The following is a 26,240-nucleotide window of genomic DNA, read 5'->3' as shown; positions in this document are numbered from 1 at the left end:
TAATTTTTCACATGTATTTTTAGTATACCATTGAATAATGACTGAATACATAAGCTTAATCAACAAAATATACTTTATTTGTTTCAGTCCAGCAGACCAGCGCAATGTTTGCCATTAAGTTTAGCAAAAGCATACTTGTGATATTTGAGGCTCGATGTGCTGCGGTGATACGCAAATTCCTTGTTGTATAGCTTGCACACAACCCTGCTCTTGACGACGCTTCCATCCTTTCGTTCTTTCGTTTTTTAAAACAAAATTTCCCATCACGGGGCCAAGCAAAGCGGTTTCATCAGCTTCTTCGTTCATGTTCACTCATGCCCTGCGTCTCAATCAGCTCCCTAGTTCCCTAGTCAGGGCACTGATCAGGACATAAGTCAATGGGCTGACTCCCTGATCAGTGCCCTGACTACTGAACTAGGGAGCTGATTGAGACGCACCCATGTTGTTGTCGTGACTCCGGAGCGCTAGTTGGTGTTCCAGTATAATCGGTCCGTCGAAACTGATTTATTGAAAAACGTTCCGCGGTGCAAAAATAAATGCGGTTACATTTTTTATTTTTTTTGCGTAATTAATTAACGCGTTAAAGTCACGTAATTAATTAATCTTAATTAACGCGTTAAAGTCCCGGCCCTAATAATAATAAAATGTTTCAGTATGACTGGTAAACTACAAAGCCGCACCGCGTCTCTACAGTCACTATTTGAATGAAGGCAACAGCACTAGTACGGGGCATGAACATCGATGAATTTCAAGGCGGTCCTTCGTGGTGCTTTCGTTTTACGAAAAGACGTAATCTCTCCATACGCAAACGAACTACCGTCTCGCAGCAACTGCCAAAAGATTACCAAGGTTGGGAGATATTGTTAATATGCACATCAACGCTTAAAAAAGTTTGACTTAAGCCCTATTCGCATGGGATTAGTATCTGGGATTTCTGTGATTTAGAAATTTCTCCCCCACATCTGAGTTTTGCGTGGCAGTGGTACATTCGCACGTGATAAGCAAACCCTGTGATTTTACTCGAATTTAAGCTACTGACTTCTCCCGGATATGATGTCAGGACTTGTAAATGTTTTTTCGTTATAGCTGTATGAAATCATAAACAGTCGTATCGATATAGTTTTGATAGTTTTATAGTAATACAAATTATTTAGTTCATTTAGAGAACCATTACAATTAAAAACTGAACTGAGCACAGACCAGCGGCAGGAGTCAGATTTCATTCATCACGAGTGAGAAGTTGACAATATACGGCGGAAGATTGAGTTTCAAAGCTAAATGTAAAAGCGCCCATTTAAGCGAGCTTGTCATTGTACTGTTCTATTGTTATGTTTTTCAATAAGAATAGTATTGATGTTAATATTAAACACACCATTCAAGCAATTTGCTCCCAAATTGGTACTCATTCAAAAGTGAAAGTATAATCCGTGCGGGAATTCATAACCGTGCGCATCATGAATGCAGCCTCCATTCTTCGTGAAAGATAAAGATAGAAATGCGCACAGGAGAAAATAAAACCTTTCAAAAATAATATACGATCCGCCTAATCCTGGCCAAATCACAGAGATGCCGATTCGCACGGGACTAATATTATCACAGGACTCAGTGTTCGGCGAAATATGGTACGTAATTTGCGGGGGAATTTTTACTTTACAAATTACAGACATGGCCGATTCGCACGAGATTAAGATCACAGACAACCTCTGCAATTATTACAAATCACCAGAGGTCCCAGATAATACTAATTGCCTGCGAATAGTCAGTTTGTTTGACTGTTTTGTTGACATTCCCTCTAGCACAGCTCCATCTAGTGGATGCATAACGCAAACCCAGTCCAACGTTTGACTGCAGTAGTTTCTATTCTATGCGCCTTATAATCCGGTGCGCCCCAATATATGAAAACAGTTTTAAAATAGGCCATTCATTGAAGGTGCGCCTTATAATCGGGTGCGCCTTATAGTGCGGAAAATACGGTATATTTTAAAAACAATATTGTCTGCTTTTGCTCAATTTTGGCAATAAAACTATAACCTTTTCGCAACACACAGCTTTGTTTTTATTCTGAAAGATTCAGATGTTTGAGGGAATCAATCAGGTGAACCAATGATTCAACGACTCATTCATAAAGAGTCATTTACTTAATTCCTGAATGAATCAGCCGTTTAAGTGAATCAATCAGGTGAACCAATGATTCAAAGACTCATTCTTAAAGAGAGCCATTTACTTAATTAAAGAAAGAATCAAGATGTTTGAGCAAATCAATCGGGTGAACCAATGATTCAATGATTCATTCTTAAAGAGAGCCATTTACTTAATTAAAGAAAGAATCAGCTGTTTGACTGAATCAAATGAATAAATGACTCATTCATAAAGAGAGCCATTTACTTAATTCCTGAAAGAATCAGCTGTTCGAATGAATCAAATGAATAAATGACTCAAATATTTTTTTTTCTTTTCTAAAACTACTTTTTGTAATGTCTATTTGACGCTTCTCTCATTTAACACAATAATGACTTTAATTTATATTTTGTGGGTAATTCCTCAGCCAAATTTGATGTGCGAATAAATTGTGATCCGCCATATCGTGTAATTAATTAGATAAAAAAAATGTAATGGCTTGACAGCCCTAATTTTGCCCGAGCTTTTCTTGATGTATTTTAACTGTAGATTAAGTTTTAGTAATTATTATGAAAAAATGAATGTTAAAGAAAGTGTCACTGTATTTGTTACAAACCTTAATGTCTTTGCCGAAAAGGTTTGCGTAGAAACACAGCCAGTTTCGAGAGATATAGAGGCGTCCTTGCAGCAGGATGTCCCGCAGGAGAGCGCAGGAATACACTGGAGGAGAGACGCTTTAATTCATTCACAAATACAACACACTTTAGTATGGGGAACACATTCACTATTAACCACGACTTCTGCCTCAATAAACTCCTAATTTACTGCTTATTAATAGTTAGTAAGATAGTTTTTGTAGCATTTAAGTTTAGGTATTGGCTCGGATTAAAGGGTTAGTTCACCCGAAAAATATAAATCCTATGATTAATTCCTCCTGTGGTTGGCCAGCCGTCAGACCTCCGTTCATCTTCACACACAGATGAAGATATTAGTGTTGAAATCCGATGGCTCAGAAAGGCCTTCATTGACACCAATGTCATTTCCTCTCTCAAGACCCATAAAGGCACTAAAGACGTCGTTACAAAGCCCATCTCACTACAGCGGCTCGACAATCATTGATGAAGAGGCCAGAATAGAGTTAGTGCGGGAAAAACACTAAATAACGACTTATATAATCATTAGGAGAAGCGCGTCGGTCAGTGAAGGAGCTCGAATCGCAGTAAGTGTTTCTGAAATACTCTGTATTTGCTGTATTGCTTAGTGTATTAATTACCAGAAGGAAGATACATTTCGATTTTGCACTTATTTTTTCTATTCATAACTTTATTACGTGAGCTATTTACAATTGCACTTTAACCAGGGCAGTTTGAAGCGCGCTGTACGCTGTCAGCCGTTACCAAATAATAATTGGTGGCTTTTAGCACAGGTAGTGAGTGATAGTTTGGTTTCGATTCGAGTCAAATGAGCAAAGGCTTGTGGTACCATCGAAATCCCTCTCCAGGACTTTTTCTTTCATTGTTCCTGGTTGCTGGAACGATCTTCCGTCCTCCATACGCACGACAGAATCACTCGCTTCATTCAAAAGACGGGTAAACACTCATCTCTTCCATGAGCACTTCATCTTATCATAAAAAATAAATAACTCTTCCTCCTCTATTTCTTCCCTTTTCTGGTTTTTGCTAGTCTGAGCGGTATACAAATCTTGGTATTTGGGGCACGTTTTGCGTTTTCTTTGCCTCTTCTTGACGAATCGCTTCCTGTACCCCTGAGTTGTAAGTCGCTTTGAATAAAAGCGTCTGCTAAATGCATAAATGTAAATGTAGTGATGGGCCGATTTTAAAACAAAGATTAGAACCGTTATGAATCAGGGAATCGATTCATGATTCGATTGCTAAAGCCACGTGACTTCAGCAGTTTGACACGCGATCTGAATCATGAATCGATTCACTGAATCATAACAGTTCGAATCTTTGTTTTGAAATCGGCCCATCACTATATAAGTCGTTATTTAGTTTTTTAGCGCACAGAAACTCTTCTGGCCTCTTCATAAATGATTGTAGAGCCGCTGTAGTGAGATGGGCTTTGTAACGACGTCTTTAGTGCCTTTATGGGTCTTGAGAGAGGAAATGACATTGGTGTCAATGAAGGCCTTTCTGAGCCATCGGATTTCAACACTAATATCTTCATCTGTGTGTGAAGATGAGCGGAGGTCTGACGGATTTTGGGGTGAACTAACCCTTTAAGAGATGTAGAATAAGGTCTAATATGTGCTTTATAAGTACTAATAAGCAACTAGTTTTAGTTAATAACTGAACCTTAATATAAAGTGTTACCCACATTTAGTCCAAATCTGGTGCCAAAATCCAAATGATCTGACATCTTATTTCTGTGGTTCCTGAAGCCAAACCAAATGAGCTAGTGATGGAGGATACGTTACCCTTCATGAGGATCTCCTCCCTCGGGACGGCGGAGAAGAGCTTGTGGTACTGCGAGTTGTATTTGCTGACGGTCTGTGAAGAAGAACATGTCGATGGAGACTCCTGCATGTATTAAGCGTCCTCTCCTCTTTCATGCAGAACTCAGTGGCATTGATGCTGAAAATACTGACTTTTGCGATATCACCTTCTTTAGAAACACAGCTACACTAATATGACTGATTCCCTCACATGACAGGAAGCATTTCGTTTAGTAAGTGTGGGAAACTCCCATGTGGGTAACTTCCAGATTCATGGCTTTATGGGCGCCGCGGAACTGGGACTGAGCCGGCCCATAAGGAACAAGGCTTTGTAATGTTTAACCACAATCTTGCATCATGAATGACTGAGCTCGACTCTATCTAAACAATCACATCTGACTCGTCGGATGCTTTTATATGTGGTTTTCAAATCAGTAACTTTAAATCATACGCTACACAAAGATCCAGGCAGCAGATTATTATCATCCGCTGGATATGATCTGATTGTCATACTTACTGAACCCCTGTAGCATTTCTTCACATCTTCATAAGACAGATCGTCAATCAGCTGGAGCCTGGAAATACACACATTTTGTCAGAAAATGTATAATACTACATTTGATTTAGTTTCTATAATACTACCACTACTACTACTAATAATAATATAGATATACACACATACTGCATACACTACACACTGAAATTGTTTAAAATATTAATATATTTTGTATTCAGTTAATAAATAAATTTATAAGATGTATGAATAATGTATATATAATTACGTAAAATATTGATTTATTAATTAATATATAAAAATATGCTAAATGTATGAATTATATAATATTTAAATATAAATTATATATAATATGTATATTATTATATTCCATGTTCAATTAATATATAAATTATATTTATAATTCAAAATATGTATTAAATATTTTATTAATATATACAAATATTATATATATATAATATTTTAAATTATAGAAAATATGTATATTTCATATTCAATTAATATATAAATTAGATATTTAATTAAAATATATTTATTTTCTATTTTATTAATATATAAAATATTATATATAATTTAAAATGATATACAATATTAATATTTCATATTCAATTAATATATAAAATTATATATCACATATTTATTAATTTATTTTTTAAATAAAAAAAATAACTTATTAATTAGTTATTTGTTAATTTTTTAATATTTGTTAATTTTTTTTATCTAAAAAATAAATAAATATGTGATTTATATTATTTTATATATTAATTGAATATGAAATATTAATATTGTATATCATTTTAAATTATATATAATATTTTATATAGTAATAAAATAGAAAAGAGATATATTTTAATTAAATATCTAATTTATAAGGAACTGTTAATTTATATATATATATATATATATATATATATATATATATATATATATATATATATATATATATATATATATACAATTAATTTTTTTAAACAGTTCCTTAAGATTAAATAGTTTTTTTTTACAGATCGACCTGGAAAAAATGGCAGCAAAAAACCCCTAACCAAGCCGACTCTCACTGGAAAACACATTTTAATCTATACAGTAAAATGTTTGTGTCAAACATGACGATGTAAATCTGCCTTTTATGGATATTCCTGCAATGCAAATGTGTTTCCGTTCAGTGAAAACAGTCATGAAATTAACACACGTCATTTTTCCTCACATAATGGCTCTTTCTCTCTGCATGTGGTCCAAACGAGATCCAAATATCATGCAAAATGTGTGATGATAAATGATCATACAAACAGACATGAACCCCAAAAGCATCACTCCGGCTCCAGCCACAGGCAAATATGTGCAAATGTACAAAGTGCATTTTCATATTTATTTACCAGGTCAAAACCTCAATATCTCCCCAGTTAAACAAATACACACATCCGTGGAAAACTTTAGAGAAAAATAAATATTAAATGTATTATTCAGTGTATAAATGACACAAATGAGAAATCACCAGTGAGACCTCATTCATTTCCGACAGAAAAATGCTGGACACAACAACACAATGTTTGTGACTGCAGTATTTCCACATAACTGATGTTCCCGTCTCATTTGCCTGGCTCCTTCACCTAATTTCCTGAACTTCCTCTCAGAAACAATCAATCATTGTTTATAACTTCTGGTGGCCGATGACTTCAGAGAACTTTCCTCACATTTCCTTCCTGAAGCGGCTCAGCTGCCGGTAATTCCATCATTTCAGCAGTAAACAGCACATTTCAGCCCTCAAACATGATCCTGATCCTTCGAATGGAGTAATCCCAGCTAACTGGGAACGTTCTCGGATTCTGGCAAAGTTAGGAACAAACGTTCTTCCAGTAACGTTATTAGAATGTTTGTTCAACGTTATCTGATCTTTAATAATGCTCTCAAAACGTGCAAAAACATTATTCTCTAGACATTTATATGGGTTGAGGTGCCGGCCAGTCCAGTTCCTCCACACCAAACTCCTCATCCATGTCATTATGGAGCGACGCTTTGTGCACTGGAGCGCAGTCATGCTGGGACAGGAAGGGGCCGTCCACAAACTGATCCCACAAAGATGGAAGCATGAAATTGTCCAAAATGTCTTGGTGAAGCATTAAGAGTTCCTTTTACTGGAACTAAGGGCCAAAGCCCTGAAAAACAACCCCACACCATAACCACTCCTCCACCAAACTTTACACATGGCACAATGCAGTCAGGCATTTCCCGTTCTCCTGGCGACGCAAAACCCAGACTCGTCCATGGGATAGTCAGACTGAAGCATGATTGGTCGCTCAGAGAACACGTCTCACTGCTCTAGAGTCCAGTGGCGGCTGCTTTACTCCACTGCATCCCACGCTTTGCATTGCTCTTGGTGATGTAAGGCTTGGATGAGCTGCTCGGCCACGGAAACCCATTCCATGAAGCTCTCTCCGCTGTTCTTGAGCTCATCTGAAGGCCACAGAAGTCTGGAGGTCTGGAGCTGTTGACTCTGCAGAAAGTTGGAGACTTCTGCGCACTGTGACCCTCAGCATGCGCTGACCCCGCTTTGGGATTTAACACTTCGTGGCTGAGTTGCTGTTGTTCCCAATGGCTTCCACTTTGTTATAATCCCACTAACAGTTGAGCGTGGAATATTTAGTAGTGAGGAAATGTCAGGAATGGCCTTATTGCACAGGTGTCAGCCTATCACGGCCCCACGCTTGAGTTCACTGAGCTCCTGAGAGCGACCCATTCTTTCACTAATGTGTGTAGAAGCGTCTGCAGGCCGAGAGCTTGATTTATTCACCTGTTGCCATGAAGAGACTGAACACCTGAAATCAGTGATCTGGAGGGGCGGCCCAATACTTCTGGCAATATTGTGTAACCTAATATAGCTGGGATTATGATGTCATATATAAAGGAGAAAAGCCTTCTTCTTTAAAGGGATAGTTCACTTTAAAATGAAAATTATGTCATCCTTAACTCATCCTCAAGTTGTTTCAAACCTGTATGAGTTTCTTTCTTCAGCTGAACACAAGGGAAGATATTTTGAAGAATGTCAGTAACCAAACAGTTAACTGGAGCCATTGACTCTTACAGTATTTTTTTTCCTACTACAGAAGTCAATGGCTCCAGTTAACTGTTTGGTTACTGACATTCTTCAAAATATCTTCCCTTGTGTTCAGCTAAAGATAGAAACTCACACAGGTTTGAAACAACTTGAGGATGAGTAAACAATGACATAAGTTTCATTTTAAAGTGAACTATCCCTTTAAAAAAGAAACCCTTCGGAATAGTTCAACAAAACCATCAGAGGAAAGGATTCAGCTCAAAAAAGTTTGCGAGCACTAAAAGCTCCTCTCATCAACATTTACGCAAACACATCTGAGCAAAAGTCAAGTGTTTCAAAATATGTTACACACTGTTCTGGTGCATTCATGACACACACACACACACAACTCAGTTTCTCCATAAGCGTGAAACTTAGTTTTGTAATTCCCTCTGAGGAAATATGAGCACTCAATTCCTGTTGTTTGTCTTAGGCAAACATGGGTCATTAAAGGGGTGTTATCATGTGATTTGACTTTTTTAACTTTAGTTAGTGTGTAATGTCTGCTTGAGCATCAACAGTATCTGCAAAGTTACAGCGCTGAAGGTTCACTGCAAACGGAGATATTGTCTTTTAAAGTTACGGCAGTTTATTGCCTACAAAAATGGCCGGTTTGGACTACAACGAGCTTCTTCCTGGGTTGGTGACATCATAAACCTTCGCTAGTCTCCGCAGATGAGACTTCTGCCCGTAATGGGAAGGGGCGTGGCGTTTCCATGACAACCTGTGCTTGGCACTTCAGCCAATAAAAATACAGGAAACTACATTTGGCCATCTGACCAATCTACGCCCATTGTGTTTCTCAGAGGGAGGGGCTTCATAGAAGCAGGAAGCAGACGAGCCGTTCAAAGCACAGACAGCGGTGTGGAGTAAAGGGAGAATAGAAGAAAAATACAGCGTTTAAAAAAAGAAGAAGTATTAAGACATGTTATACTGCGCCGCATAAACACAACCAAGCAGGTCTCGAGTCCTCTCATGAGGGAGCTCGGAGGCATTTAAGGACAAGCGACACCAGTGAAGGACGACAGAGGACCAGGCCTGGACGTTTCGTTGAGTGTTGTTTATGTTTGTGAGGGCAGTCGTCCTTGAGGGGCTGCCCACGGTTTACTTTCGTTTTGGTTATTTAATAAAAGTTGTTGAATGTTCGCCGGTTCCCGCCTCCTTCCTTCCCATCTAAGAGTCGTTTATTACACACCACTTTAACGTACTCCTGATCAACTAAAAGAAAACACACAAATATAACAAAATAATGCATAAATAGACACGAATAAAGATTCAAACGGTTATGAATCAGTGAATTGATTCATGATTCGGATCGCCAATGTCTCGTGATTTCAGCAGTTTGACACGCGATCTGAATCCTGAATCAATTCACTGATTCATAACCGTTTGAATCTTTATTTGAGGATTGAACACAAACCCAGAAGAGAAGCCAATGCTGAATAAAGTCGTAGTTTTTGTTATTTTTGGACCCAAATGTATTTTCTCTGCTTCAAGAGACTCTAATTAACCCACTGATGTCTCATATGGACTACTGTGATGATGTTTTTATTCCCTTTCTGGACATGGACAGTATAGTGTGCATACACTTGCATACGCTCTCGGACTAAATATAAAATATCTTAAACTGTGTGTGAAGATGAACGGAGGTCTTACGGGTGTGGAGCGACATTAGGGAGAGGAGTTAATGACACACATTTCATTTTTGGATGAACTAACCCTTTAAAAGTACCGAGCTCGGTCCCCAACCCTAGTGACGACACGAGTAAATGAAGACAGAAAAGTTTTCTTTAAGGATTTTGGGTGATAATGAGTCCTCATTTACATGTGTGTGTGTTTGTTGTTGTGCGCCTTCCTACTCGGTGACAAACACAGGTTCTCTGAGGATGAAGCGCCTCAAACCAGCGTTCAAAGAGAAAGCAGAACATGGACACACATACACACACACACACGAGACGCCTCTGGAGACGCTGGGACGGCTGTTATTGCACAGATGACGCATGTGTCGCCGACTGCTGAGGACATGATATCAAAACTGACACCACTAGCTTAAAGTATTCATCAGTGCACGTTATTCCAAACACGAATATAATCGATATATAACGTCCATCAAATTACACTTGCACCGCCTTCAATTCTGTCATCAAGGCTGTGTGTGTGTGTGAGTGAGTGAGAGTGTGTGTGTGTGCATGTGTGTATGTGTGAGTGAGTGTGTGTGTGTGTGTGCGTGAGTATGTGTGTATGTGTGATTGAGTGAGTGAGTATGTGTGAGTGAGTGAGTGAGTGTGTATGTGTGAGTGAGTGAGTGAGTGTGTATGTGTGCGTGAGTATGTGTGTATGTGTGGGTCAGTATGTGTGTATGTGTGAGTGAGTGAGAGTGTGTGTGTGTGCATGTGTGCATGTGTGAGTGAGTGTGTGCATGTGTGCGTGAGTGTGTGTATGTGTGAGTGAGTGAGAGTGGGTGTGTGTGTGCATGTGCGTGAATGAGTGAGAGTGGGTGGGTGTGGGTGTGTGTGCATGTGTGAATGTGTGCGAGAGTGTGTGTATGTGTGAGTGAAAGTGGGTGTGTGTATGTGTGTGAATGTGTGCGTGAGTGTGAGTGTGTATGTGAGTGAAAGTGGGTGTGTGTGCATGTGTGTGTGAGTGTAAGTGAGTGTACATGTGTTTGTGTGTCTGTGTGTGAATGTGTGTGAGAGGGTGTGTGTGTGTGAATGTGTGCGTGTACATGTGTTTTAGTGTGTGTAAGTGAGTGTACATGTGTGTGCATGTATATGAGTGAGTGTGTGTGTGAGTGTGTGTGTGTGCATGTGTGAGCATGTGTGTGTGTGTGTGGATGTGTGAGTGTGTGTGTGTGTGTGTGTGATGGGTAGGTTTAGGGGCAGGGGCAGTGTAGGGGGATAGGATGTACAGTTTGTACAGTATGAAATCCATTACGCCTATGGAAAGTCCCCATAAAACATGGAAACACGACATGTGCGTGTGTGTGTCTGCATGTGTGTGTGTGTGTGTGTGTGTGTGAGCCCCTCTCCACTGTCTTATGTAAGTAGAGCTGCTCGTCTGTTAATGTGAACGATCTGCACGTGGAGTTCAGCAGTGACATCATCGCCTCCTCGTCTCACGCTTCGCTGAAAATGACACTTCAGACAAACACGACACCGACTGATCAACCAATCAGACTTCATGATCGGAAAGAACCAATCAAAACGAGTATTTTCTTTTTGGGCGAGCGAGCGGTTCTCCTGTTCTTCGTGCTGTGCAGATAGTGAGGTGTTCTTAGTGCTTCTTTCCGTCAGGTGGGAAAACTCTGTAGATATGGCTCGGTTCTTTAAATATATCAAATATATTTTTAATTTTTCATATATGTATTCATTTTTAATAGTTTTATTAATAATAATACAATCAATCAATCAATCAATCAACTTTATTTATATAGCGCTTTTACAATCACGATTGTGTCAAAGCAGCTTCAGTGTCAAACAGGATAATATTGCAACAAAATTAGATTTGGCTGTACAGTCGTACTGGAGAAAACAGTGATGTTATCAGCTTATTTTAATTTATCATATAGCGACAATGTTGGCAGATCAGTATTTAAGTTTATAGAATTAAATAAGGCCTAATTCATACATTTTATTTGTATAATAAGTTGAATAACTTTAATCATATTTTTAGTGTCCCCACTAAACCCCACTAAATACAACAAACACTCCTGGACGAACTGTAACAACAAACATACTCAGTGCTGGAGGTTTGATCACGAGTGAACAGTTTCTCTCTCAAAAGCGTCTTTGTGCAGATAATGAAGCTGAGTCCCACTTTCACTGTATTGTTTTCAACTCTATGGGCCTCTCATCTGCAGCCATCCATCACACACACACGCACGCACGCACGCACACTCACTCTCTCACTGACTCACACACACACACACACACACACTCATCACTCACACTCACTGACTCACACACACACACACACTCACTCACTCACTCACACACTCACTCACTCACTCACTCACACACACACTCACTCACTCACTCACACACACACTCACTCACTCACTCACTCACTCACTCACTCACTCACTCACTCACTCACTCACACACTCACTCACTCACTCACTCACTCACTCACTCACACACACTCACTCACACACTCACTCACACACTCACTCACTCACTCACTCACTCACTCACTCACAGTCACTCACACACTCACAGACTCACTCACACACTCACAGACTCACACACACACACTCACTCACTCACACACACACTCACTCACTCACTCACACACTCACTCACACTCACTCGCTTACTCACTCACTCACTCACACACTCACACACTCACTCACACTCACTCGCTTACTCACTCACTCACTCACACACTCACTCGCTCACACACACACACACTCACAGTCACTCACTCACACAGTCACTCACTCACTGACTCACACACTCACTCACTCACTGACTCACACACTCACTCTCTCACTGACTCACACACTCACTCACTCACACACTCACACACACTCACTCACTGACTCACTCACACACACACTCACTGACTCACTCACTCACTCACACACACACTCACTGACTCACTCACTCACACACACTCACTCACACACACTCACTCACACACTCGCTCACACACACACACACTCACACTCACTCACTCACACAGTCACTCACTCACTGACTCACACACTCACTCACTCACTGACTCACACACTCACTCTCTCACTGACTCACACACTCACTCGCTCACACACTCACACACACTCACTCACACACTCACTCACACACACACTCACTGACTCACTCACTCACTCACACACACACTCACTGACTCACTCACTCACACACACTCACTCACACACTCACTCACACACACTCACTCACACACTCGCTCACACACACACACACACACTCACACTCACTCACTCACACAGTCACTCACTCACTGACTCACACAGTCACTCACTCACTGACTCACACACTCACTCACTCACTGACTCACACACTCACTCTCTCACTGACTCACACACTCACTCGCTCACACACTCACACACACTCACACACTCACTCGCTCACACACACTCACACACACTCACTCACTCACTCACTCACTCACTCACACACACACTCACTGACTCACTCACTCACACACACTCACTCACACACTCACTCACACACTCACTCACTCACTCACTCACTCACAGTCACTCACACACTCACAGACTCACTCACAGACTCACACACACACACTCACTCACTCACACACACACTCACTCACTCACTCACTCACACACTCACTCACACTCACTCACTCACACACTCACTCGCTCACACACACACACACTCACACTCACTCACTCACACAGTCACTCACTCACTGACTCACACACTCACTCACTCACTGACTCACACACTCACTCTCTCACTCACTCACACACTCACTCGCTCACACACACACACACTCACACTCACTCACTCACACAGTCACTCACTCACTGACTCACACACTCCCTCACTCACTGACTCACACACTCACTCACTCTCTCACTGACTCACACACTCACTCACTCACACACTCACACACTCACTCTCTCACTGACTCACACACTCACTCACTCACACACTCACTCACACACTCACTCACTCACTCACTCACTCACTCACTCACTCACTCACTCACTCACACACTCACACACTCACACTCTCTCTGACTCGCACACTCACTCACACACTCACACACTCACTCACTCACTCACACACTCACTCACTCACACACTCACTCACTCACTCACACACTCACTCACTCACTCACTCACTCACTCACTCACTCACTCACTCACTCACTCACTCACACACTCACTCAATCACTCACTCACTCACTCACACACTCACACACTCACTCTCTCACTGACTCGCACACTCACTCACACACTCACTCACTCACACACTCACTCACTCACACACTCACTCACTCACTCACTCACTCACTCACTCACACACTCACTCACTCACTCACTCACTCACTGACTCACACACTCACTCACTCACTCACTCACTCACTCACTGACTCACACACTCACTCACTCACTGACTCACACACTCACTCACTCTCGCTCGCTCGCTTGCTCGCTCACTCAGTTATTGATCAAAATCTTTTAACATATCTTATAAATCTCATATTGCAACTCTACTTGACAAACAAGACAAGAATAATCCACATCCTCCAAATTGTGAGCTCAAACCTGCACTATTCTCAGTTACCAACATCCTCTGAGACTCGGATTGAAACACAAACACTCATTGCGTTAATGTGGCTCTTGAACTGACGGTCTGCGGCGGGGAGATGTTTAAGCAAACAGTGAGAGTAGATACGCGTGTTTGTGGCGTTACGGCTGAGGTGCGGCTCGCCCCTGATCTCAAACCTGCCGGAGGAGGACGAGCACAGACTTGTGGGAACAGGGCGTAGATTTCATCGACACACACAGATGCTGCAGACACACTTCATCTAGCCACTGGTGTAGTGTATGAAACTCTCAACTCATTTTAAAGTGGTTTTAGTGCGTGATATGAATATGTAAAAACATGCGGCACATACATGAGACTCTGCCTGAAGTGGGCGGGGCATTGGGGGTCGTCGTCCTTCTGAGGGTCCATCAGCTCTATTGGGGCCACCAGGCCCATGTCATCACCCTGATCAATGAGCCCCGTCATTATTCACTGTTCAGAAACAAACAACAAACAAAACAATTATATACTCAAAAATTCATTATTATTTATTTTCTTATGTTTCATCAAAATAATACTAACAATGACGATAAATAAATATAAAAATTTCTATATACACCAATCATGCAGAACATCATGACCACTGACAGGTGAAGTGAATAACACTGATGATCTCTTCATCACGGCTCCTGTTAGTGGGTGGGATATATTAGGCAGCAAGTGAACATTTAGTCCTCAGAGTTGATGTGTGTGAAGCAGGAGAAATGGGCAAGCGTAAGGATTTGAGCGAGTTTGGCCAGATTGTGACGGCTAGACGACTGGGTCAGAGCATCTCCAAAACTGCAGCTCTTGTGGGCTGTTCCCGGTCTGCAGTGGTCAGTATCTATCAAAAGTGCTCCAAGAGGACCAGTGGAGAACCGGCCACAGGGTCATGGGCGGCCAAGGCTCATTGATGCACGTGGGGAGCGAAGGCTGGCCCGTGGGGTCCGATCAAACAGACGAGCTACTGGAGCTCAAACTGCTCCAGAAGTTAATGCTGGTTCTGATAGAAAGCTGTCAGAACACACAGTGCAGCTCAGTTTGAGGCGTATGGGGCAGCATAGGGTGACCTCTGACCCCTGACCCCGCCGAAAGCACCAACAGTGGCACGTGAGCATCAGAACTGGACCACGGAGCAATGGAAGAAGGTGGCCTGGTCTGAGGAATCACGTGTTCTTTTACATCACGTGGATGGCCGGGTGTGTGTGTGTGTGTGTGTGTGTGTGTGGCTTACCTGGGGAACACATGGCCCCAGGATGCACTATGGGAAGAAGGCGAGCCGGCGGAGGCAGTGTGATGCTTTGGCCAATGTTCTGCTGGGAAACCTTGGGTCCTCCATCCATATGGATGTTACTTTGACACGCTCCACCTACCTAAGCATTGCTGAGACCATGTTCAGCCTTTGATGGAAACGGTATTCTGGTGGCTGTGGCTCTTCCAGCAGGATAATGCTCCTGACACAAAGCACAAACGCTTCAGGAATGGTTTGAGGAGCACAACAACCAGTTTGAGGCGTCGACTCGGCCTCCAGATTCCCCAGATCTCAATCCAATCGACTAGAGTTTAGACAGTGCAAGGACAAAAACGTTCATTTTTAGCAGGACACACACACAGACTAGCATTTCACTAGTTTTCTAAGATCTCAAACAGATGGAGAAACGCTGCGTTTGGTTTCAAACAACCCAAATCTTTTAAATTCAAGACTGACCTAGAAAAGTGAAGTGGTTTACTGTGATCACAGTCGCCTCAGTTAAACATGCTAATGAGGGCCAATCGCATTAGTGTAATCAGCCCGCGTGTGAGAATGAGTCAGCCATCACATCAAAACCTGGCATAAACATTCACAGGAATATTCTGAGATCACTGAATGAACCCCTCACATAAAACGAGTGCGTTTTTCTTCTTTAACTGGGACGTTCCTCCGGTCATCAACTGTTCATAAACAAAAATGTCCAGGAATTCCTGACATTAGATACGCAACGCTCCCCTCAGAAAGGGCTTTGTCTGATTCAAAGCAGCAGATTTTCTTACAGTAACAGAACCTTTGAAGCAGTCATCATGTTCTCGCCCACATGCGCTTCCAACTCTGCATTATTCTCAGGACACACAATAGTACCAGAGCTGTATTCCCTCTCATTTGCTGTAAAATGTAATACAAACCTCAGATTCAGCTCAAAATACCCCACAGATCATGAATTATATCAGGTTGTATAGGGCTGGGATTTTCCAATTCAATTTCGATTCACAAGCTCTCAAATCGATTCTATTTCGATTCACAAGCTCGCAAATAATTTTGGTTTCGATTCACAAGCTCTCAAATCGATTCGATTTCGATTCACAAGCTCTCTAATCGATTTGTTTTTGATTCACAACAGGGATGGAAATTAGCACCCGCCACCAGCCAAATGCGGGTGATTTTGAGTTGTGGCGGGTAAACTTGCTTCACCTACCGGCCACCGTGGCGGGTAAATAAAAATAGCATACTGTGTTCAGTGCATGCGAGTGCGGCCCTATGTCCGAATATGACCAGTAGGGCTGGGAATCGATTCCAAAAAGAATCGATTCCTCGATTCCAAGGCGTTGGGAATTGAGAGTCGATTCCAACGTTTGGAATCGATTCCATCGCGGGGAATCGACTCCTCTTTATTCACTTGTCTCTCGCTAACTAATAATGATTGGAAGTCTATTTATTTTTTGCAAAAGGTTCTTTTGAACAGTTAGTTTCAAATTACGAGTTTAAAATAAAACAATTCAGCGTTTTTTTTGCGTCATTGTGTGATGACGTCACTAGAACGTAATTCTAACTACTTATTTTTATGGTATGAAACGTTCAAATCAAGCCATATGTGAACGCATATCGCTGATTATTACTATACCTTTCATTCACTTAGTTTAATAGTGTTTATTGTCATTGTTTCCTTCTGTGATCCTGCATCGTGGACAAGTTTGCTACATTTTGCACACAAAAACTCGTGTCTGTGTGCAAAAATGGTAGGTTTTCTACCTGTTCTTCTGTTATCCACAATGGTAGGTTTTGAGCGCTGCTTACAGATACATATGTGAGGGTCTTATTTAAATTTTCTATTTTCTTTTATTTTCATTAATATATTGATAACGGAAAGAAAATGCGCCTAGACTAGAGTACAGCTTAATGACCGAGTCTAATGTTGCTATAGTAATGAACGCAACTTGCTCGCGCATCTGATTGACAAATAAACTGCGCACTCTTATATAATTGATTTTGTTAATATTGTGGTTATTTTACCTCGTACATTCTGTGCAAGCACTTATTTGAATTTAACTTAACTGTGCACATGCATTTTAGACATGTAGTTTTAAACATGCAATAAATGCACATCCATGAATAATGTGCTATCCTTTTGATTTATTAGGCTAAATCGCATTTACTTCTGGGCTATATGGGCCATTTCAGGAGAATCCATCATTTTAAATTCATCGGAGTTATGGAAATGTATCATCATTTTACAAATAAAGTTTCGGAGAAGGATACTTTCTACATCCTTGCATCCTGCGGTCACTCCGGAACTAGGTTCACCATCGATTTTGTTAAAAAAAGAAGAATCGAAAAGGAATCGAAAACAACAGTGCGGAATCGATTCTTGGAATCGACTCCATCGATTCCGGAAACAGGAATTGGAATCGGAATCGATTCCAAAAATTTCGGAATCGACCAGCCCTAATGACCAGTCGTTTTCGCCGTCATTACCCGGATGTAGTGCCAGAAGACGCGAATAATAACTCGCGCTCGCGCTGAGAGATCCGTCACTGTCATCCGGAAGCGCGCACCCGTCTCACAGCGCGCAAATATTGAGTTCTCTTTCAAGTCTTGTGCTTAAACAGACAAACTCACACAAAAAGTATGCCAACATGTTCATCTTGATGAGTATTCTAGCAGACATAGTCTGAATATGCCTTAAGCGAACTTTATACAGTCGTGAAAGATGACGCATATCCCTCTATTAGGTCTTAAAGGGGCAGTAGCCTTTACTGCTATGTTTAATGTCAAATAAACAATAAGGACATCACTCACTGCTCTTGATTGAATAGCTTTTGTAAGTTTAGTAAGGATTAATCTTTCATTTAAACACTTAAATATGCTGTTATTTTACATTTGATTACTTTATTCAATTTCTGTACCTTTCTGCAGGCCAGTAGACCTGTACATTATTATTTAATGTACACATGAGTGAGGTCGAGTTTAACATTTTAGTTTGAATTTTATTTTATACTGTGGGTTGTTGCAATGTGCTAAATAAATATTTGCATAATTTGTAATTGATTTATTATTTCAAACTTTAATATTAATTAATGTAATTGCAATGCCTTGATTTTTAGTAAAGTTACACAGTCATAGCATTAGCCATAAATGCAATGGATAATTGGCATAATTTCTTTTAGTGCTTCGGTTTCAGCCAATAATTTTTATTTTGGTGCATCCCTACTGACAATGTTCTGCTCGGTATGTCATCAACACGCTTCAGGAGATGCCAAAACTAGTAGTTTCAGTGTTGGTACTAAAAACCTAAAACTGGAAGCCATAAAAGATCACGAATCACCCAAATGCCACATCCAGGTAAAAAAAAAAAAAAAAAAAAGAGCACACAGAGCCCTACTCATTTAATGAAATGTATATCAGTTCATGGTTTGTGTGTGTATAAGAGTGAAAGAAAAAATGTCAGTATTTCTTTGAGACTTGAGATTAAATAAACAGCTTAAGTAGTGTAGAGCTTGTAGTATTAATTTTTCACGTGCAGTTACACATTGTCGGTTATAAACAAGAAAGTGGCTGGTAGATTTTGAAATCCACCAGCCACAGTGGCCGGTGGACAAAAAAGTTAATTTCCATCCCTGATTCACAAGCTCTCAAATCGATTCGATTATGATTTACAAGCTCTCAAATCGATTTGATTTCGATTCACAAGCTCTCAAATCGATTCGATTATGATTTACAAGCTCTCAAATCGATTCGATTTCGATTCACAAGCTCTCAAATCATTTTGGTTTCGATTCACAAGCTCTCAAATCGATTCTATTTCTATTCACAAGCTCTCAAATCGATTCTATTTCTATTCACAAGCTCTCAAATCGATTCTATTTCGATTCACAAGCTCTCAAATCGATTCTATTTCTATTCACAAGCTCTCAAATCGATTCTATTTCGATTCACAAGCTCTCAAATCGATTCTATTTCTATTCACAAGCTCTCAAATCGATTCTATTTCGATTCACAAGCTCTCAAATCGATTCGATTTCAATTCACAAGCTCTCTAATTGATTTGTTTTTGATTCACAAGCTCTCAAATCGATTCGATTTCGATTCACAAGCTCTCAAATCGATTCGATTTTGATTCACAAGCTCTCAAATCGATTCGATTTCGATTCACAAGCTCTCAAATCGATTCGATTTTGATTCACAAGCTCTCAAATCGATTCGATTTTGATTCACAAGCTCTCAAATCGATTCGATTTCGATTCACAAGCTCTCAAATCAATTCGATTTTGATTCACAAGCTCTCAAATCGATTCTATTTCTATTCACAAGCTCTCAAATCGTTTTGTTTTCGATTCACAAGCTCTCAAATCGATTCGATTTTGATTCACAAGCTCTCAAATCGATTCGATTTCGATTCACAAGCTCTCAAATCAATTCGATTTTGATTCACAAGCTCTCAAATCGATTCGATTTCGATTCACAAGCTCTCAAATCAATTCGATTTTGATTCACAAGCTCTCAAATCGATTCTATTTCTATTCACAAGCTCTCAAATCGTTTTGTTTTCGATTCACAAGCTCTCAAATCGATTCAATTTTGATTCACAAGCTCTCAAACCGATTCGATTTCGATTCACAAGCTCTCAAATCCCTTCGATTTCAATTCGATTTTGATGATTTCGATTCGATTTTTGATTCTTGATTCAACTCAAATGAATATAGATTTAATACAATTTTTAATAATATTTATAAAAAAGGAAAATGAACATAAGTTTACGAGTGGGTAATTAAAAAGAAATAAAGAGCCACAGACCTGTATATTAAACTCTTTTTATTTTAGGTACGCCTGACCCGAGTACATTACAACAGAACCCATCTCTATATTTCAAATCCATACAATTCTTATATACAATTTTGATGCAACTTTATTTTAAAAAAAATGTATATGAGAAGTATTTTATGGATATTTAGATTTATTTATTCTAAAACATAAAAAGGATATTGTACTGAAAATTGCTGAAAATCATCCACGTCAAGCTTTTTTATACTTTTATACTTTATTCGTGGACACAAGTAGATGCCGTGGTAACGGACAATAATATGGACTAACTTTAATTTGAGGAAATCTGTTTATAACATAAGCTATTATGGTTTGAATTATTGGTCCTATTGACTATGATTTGAATATTTCTATAATGGCTAATGTACGTGCTTAAGAGAGCGCTCAAGTTTGATCCTAATGCAAGGCAAACATTCGCGTGTGTGTGATGTATTTTTAGCGGTTGTGTGCTCGGCTGTGTGTGTGATGTCTCATCAAATGCTTTCGCAGATTTGTAGTATTACTACAGCATTATAAAAGGCGACAACGCACCAGAAGCTGCCATTTAAAGCTCCACTGTGTGATATTTTCCCCCATCTAGCGGTGTAAAGGTTTATGACCATCCAGTGAATATTAGTTTCTGTTCCTCTCAATTACGTTTTAGTTTTAACTCCTACGGTGGCCGATTTAGTCCAAGATTAACATGGCTTCCAGTTCGACCTCGTCCACGAGTGCCATCGAGTGTTAAAACGCGAAAGGCGAAGCTTGAATTTACGGGTATGTCCCTCTTTGGCTACTGTACTTTCAAGATGGAGGAGCAACATGGCGACCGGCATTTGAACCCCTCACCCGTATGTGTTTTCACTGGCATATTATAAACTTACCAGAATACTTTATTACTTAAAAGAAGTAAATATACATTAATGAGCACATATATTTTTGAAAGAACTAAGTGATTTTAGCTAAGAATAAACTAAAAGAGTTACACAGTGTAGCTTTTAGCACTGAATGAATGAATGACGTGCTTCTCTCGCTCCTTTGTGACATCGCTCAAGGCAAATGGGTGACATCTAGTGGAGGAGACTAGTAGTTAGATTTACGTTAAAGGGGGGGTGAAATGCTGTTTCATGCATACTGATCTTTTTACACTGTTAAAGACTTGGAATCCCATACTAAACATAGACAAAGTTTCAAAAGTTAAGGTGGACGTTTGATGGGAGTATTTCTTTGTCAAAAATACTACTGCCGGTTAGTCATAAGTTTCAGCAAGTTTTTTGAGATCATGCGTCCCCTTTGACGTTAATGGGGGCGGAATTTCCTTGTATGGGCCTTACGGACAATTCTACCAGAAGCGCGTGAGAGAGAGAGAGAGAGAGAGAGAGAGAGAGAGAGAGCGAAAGCAACAGGCTACGCCCATCAAAGCGCTGGCTTGTAGGATGCTGGACAGGTGATGTGCACATAACAATGTCACCAAAAAAGTGCGTTTTTGGTTGCCAGACCAAGACAGTCCTGCACAGATTCCCCAAAAACCCCGCGTTAAGGCAACAGTGGATGGAATTTGCTTTTCCGGATCAGCAACTGAGTTGCGCGAATGTTTATATCTGTTCGCTGCATTTCGGTGCCGACTGTTTCATAAACAAGGCCCAGCTCGACGCCGGATTTTCCCGATCGCCTAATGCTGAAGGATGGAGCAGTCCCAACGTTAGAACCGCAGGCGGTGAGTGAGACTGCTTCAAATGTCTGTGTTTTTTTTAGTCCGCTTACTGTCTACACAAACCACGCGTAAACACACACACACACGTGCACAACTGCACTTCCCACATGTACACCTTCAAAGACAAAAATACGACGATATAATTCAAGTATAAATATGTAAATAACACAAGCCGCTAAGCATATTATATAGTTAGTGTATAACTTGTACCACATAGAGACGTCCTGCTCTAGTCGTTTTTGCTGCTGCTCCTGTTCAACTGCAGCCTCTGGGTCTGATTCCGGATCATAGATGTATGGCTGTATCTGATTAAAAGCCATATTTTTATTTTGAATCAAGTTTTTTTTCCCGCTGTTAGGGATGACACAGCTTTACGACGCACTCGACTCAACACAATAGCAGCGGCGCGCACTCGTCATTATTTAGCTCCGCTCACACGACACGCCCCCACCCGCTCGGCTTTTTTCGGAAAGACTCGGAACAGCGCATCTTTCTTATATAATTATTAAAAAACTAAAGACTTTTCGGAGATATGCAGGATGCAATGCTACTCTATAGGTACTCAAGATTGACATGACACTGACTGAAACTGAGTGTTTCACCCCCCCTTTAATCTTATGTTCAATGTTAGCGGAAATAAATATGAAAAATTTAAATAAATATTAAAATTGTGGCCTTTGAGAATCGATTCTGAATCAACCAGATTTTAAAAAACGATGAATCTAAAAAACAATTTTTTTTGCCCAGTCCTAATGTTGTAAATGCCCATTTTTGAGTGGAAGGAAAAACAATGAGTGGAAATGCAAATTAGCTGCTCATCCCAGAAGAGGGTGGAGCCTAAACAGCAGTGCCTCCGATAAACTAAGTTCTGTTATAGTGTTGGGCGATATGCCTAATTTTCCAATCGTCATATCGTCAGCCTGTGAGATCGCCGATATGCGATCTTATCGCGTCGGGGCGGAGCATTCAGTGGCATAACTTTGTTTTAAAAAGTGGGTGGGACAGTCTCACGAAAATGCGTATAGTACGAGTGTGCAATCTCGTGGAATGTATACGTCAAAATGAGCTTTGGCTTACAAATGGTAGGCTACGCAGTTTTTTGTGTGCATATGATACACACTTTATGGCGTATTATAAGGGGATGCATCTAAACACAATATAGCGTTAGTGTCCAGATTTTTCACGTGAATAAAGGCATAGATTTGCACACTTTAAATCCTCGTATTTTTTCTCATTAAAACCGAATATCATCAGTGATTGTACATGAAGAGCAGGGACAGTTTTTGTGCATTTTGTTTCGTGATTTTACCGGAACGAATACAAAAGTTAGATTAAAGTGCTCTGCACATGCACGAGCCACGAGAGAAATCTGCAGCACTGAAAACAGCGGCAACGAGCGCCAGATCGCCTCTTATTTAACAATCGAAATGATGCTCTTCTAGTTAACCAGATGTGTTGTGTTTGTATTAGTTAGGTTCATCCGTGAAGCAATCCGTGTGCAACTGGTCGGCTGTTGCATACCACAAACACAGCATTTATTCATTATTTTTTATTTAAAATCCAAAAGTTTTTACTGAACATGGCTCGTCACTAGCCTACAGCATTTTATTCAATTAATTTATTCATATTTAGATTTAGCTCACACAAGTGGCAAAACATTTAAACATAGGTTATAGCCTAAATCACAAACATTTTAAATTAGAAACTTACAAGGCTATTCAAAAACAGCCGACTCTCGTCTTTTCTTTCGTTTTTAAACCTTTTAAAGGAAATCCTGCAGTCTCGTTTCCTTGCTTAACTTGAGAAAAAAAGCCATGTGTTGACTTTGAAACAAGAGTAGGCCTATATTTTAAATTATACAATTTAAATAATAGCCTCCGTCAATAGCCTACCTGTTTATTTTAATGCGAACAATGTTCTGTCGTTTTAATGCAGCAACGCAGCGCAGCAAAAAATAGCCTCGGTACGAAAACGATCCGTGTACTGCTGCAGACGCACCGCTCCTGGAACGGACTGACGGACAGCATCCGCGTGCAGTGTGAAAGCTGTCATCCGTTAACATGGGTACGGAAAAAAATACGCACCGCACACGCACTGCAGACGGTGAAACGGGCTCCATCGGAACGCGTGTTCAGTGCAGCGGGCAACATACTCCCCACCGCAACCTTCTCAAACCAGCTGGTTTTCTTTATACAAAACATTTTTGGGAATAGATACCTGAATTGCATAACAATAATTGTTGTCTTAATTGTTTCTGGCCTTGTGTTTGTTTAAGCAATAAGTTCATTCGAGTAGCCTATACATTTGAGGTGATTTAATTGTTTTGCCGTTTTATTTGAGTTCTTTCATTGTGTTTTTTATTTATTAAAGCCTATTTCGTTATTTATTATTTTTAGGCTACCGTCAACCTGGTGTCACAGCCTGTCTATTTTAATAAACTATTTATTTCTGTAGCCCATACAGCGGGCAAGGGCTAAAACACATTATTAGAAAATACATTGTCTGCTGACATTTAAGTATTTCACTGCACTTTAACAAGAAATCTTAGCTTAACGGCCAGTGCAATATTTTTTGTTCATTGTTGTTCCGTCGTTAAGTCGTTTGAAATAAAGCTGCTTTTACTTTTTGACTGATTGCTCTGTTCAAATGTATAGGCTATAGCCTATAATTATAATATAGCAATTTGTTATTGTATTATTATAAGTATAAAATAAATGTACATTTATGAAAAAAAATGCTTTAGCCTGATGATGATGATGATGATGCCGTTTTCGCCGTGGCTTATGTGAATTTGTGAATATAGGGCTAGGTTGATCACCTTGCAATTAAATTCTGAAACTATGTGGTTTTTTCGTCTTTAAAAAAACATTTTTTTTCACTGAAGAGTAACTCATTTTTACATTTTAAAAGCGTGTGGTGTTGCACTCGCAGTATATATGCGGCACGTAGCCTGTGAGTGCAACACCACGCGCTTTGATGTTGATGTGAATAGTAAGGCTAAGCAGAATAAGTACAATTAATGTAATGATGATGATAATAATAATAATAACTATGATCATAATATTTTCATTTAATAATAATTTTTATTTATTTATTATATTCATGGGGAACGAGCCAAATATCGCCTTGAAATCGCCAACAGCTTCAGCTTTCGGCGATCTCTCTGCCTATCGTCGATACACGATACTATCGTCTATCGGCACAACCCTATTCTGTTACACGTCTTATTGCGCTTAAACTGTCAAAAACACACAAAGTTCACATAAACATTTGGCCATGTCTGTGAATGTAAACAGCGAGTAAAGAAATAACGTGTGTATTAGTGAAGTCATTCAACCCCTAGTGTACACACTACCCGATAGTGTCACGATACCAAAATTCTGACTTCGATACGATACCAGACTAAAATATCGATATATCGATACTAAATCGATACTACAGTAAAAAAAAAAAAAAAAAGATAAGATAAGATGCTTAATATGACAACAGAACTTATTATTATTCATGTTATTTTTTACTAAAAATTCATGTGGCCAGCATGTTCCTTAGGGTTGGGCATCGTTTTGATTTGAACAATTATTGATCAATTACTATTAAAATTATCTCTCAAAGTTTTGCTATCTCAATGTATTTTTTACAATGGGGTAATTGTGTTGCAATAGCTTACACACAGCACAAGAAAGCTTGATTTCGAATGGTAAATTGAATTTAAAAAGACGAGTAAACTGTAATAAAATAAGAACAAATAAACAGATTACAAACAATAGCACAAATAAATGCAATAGAATAGAAGATACAAATGAAATAGACTGCTTTATTTTTTCAGGTAGGTCTAACATTCAGATAAGAAACTGAATAAAAAAATGCATAGTAATTACATTTAAAACAACATTGGATAATGTTCTTTGTAAAAAATTCAATAGCGTACAGATGAAACTATTAAAGTTACTCAAGTTGATCAGTCAAGAGCAGTTGATCGTTTGTCTTTATGTAGTTTGAATAACAAATGACCGCG

General features: G+C 39.7%; 1 protein-coding gene across 1 annotated transcript in view; it reads right to left on the bottom strand.

The window, feature by feature from the left end:
• Positions 1-26,240, bottom strand: part of LOC137064627 (GRAM domain-containing protein 2A) — a 55,722-nt gene that overhangs the window by 11,842 nt on the left and 17,640 nt on the right. Inside the window, exons 2-5 of the mRNA XM_067436075.1 lie at positions 14,791-14,912; positions 5,091-5,148; positions 4,556-4,628; positions 2,735-2,838 (exon numbers count right to left, since the gene is read on the bottom strand). Coding sequence (XP_067292176.1) covers positions 2,735-2,838; positions 4,556-4,628; positions 5,091-5,148; positions 14,791-14,906 — 351 coding nt within the window. The 5' untranslated portion in view covers positions 14,907-14,912. The remainder of the gene's footprint in view (positions 1-2,734; positions 2,839-4,555; positions 4,629-5,090; positions 5,149-14,790; positions 14,913-26,240) is intronic.

Source organism: Pseudorasbora parva, chromosome 25, assembly GCF_024679245.1.
Source record: "Pseudorasbora parva isolate DD20220531a chromosome 25, ASM2467924v1, whole genome shotgun sequence".
NCBI lineage: Eukaryota > Metazoa > Chordata > Actinopteri > Cypriniformes > Gobionidae > Pseudorasbora > Pseudorasbora parva.
The sequence above is the reverse complement of the archived record's forward strand: the minus strand, read 5'-3'. Positions and strand labels throughout refer to the sequence as shown.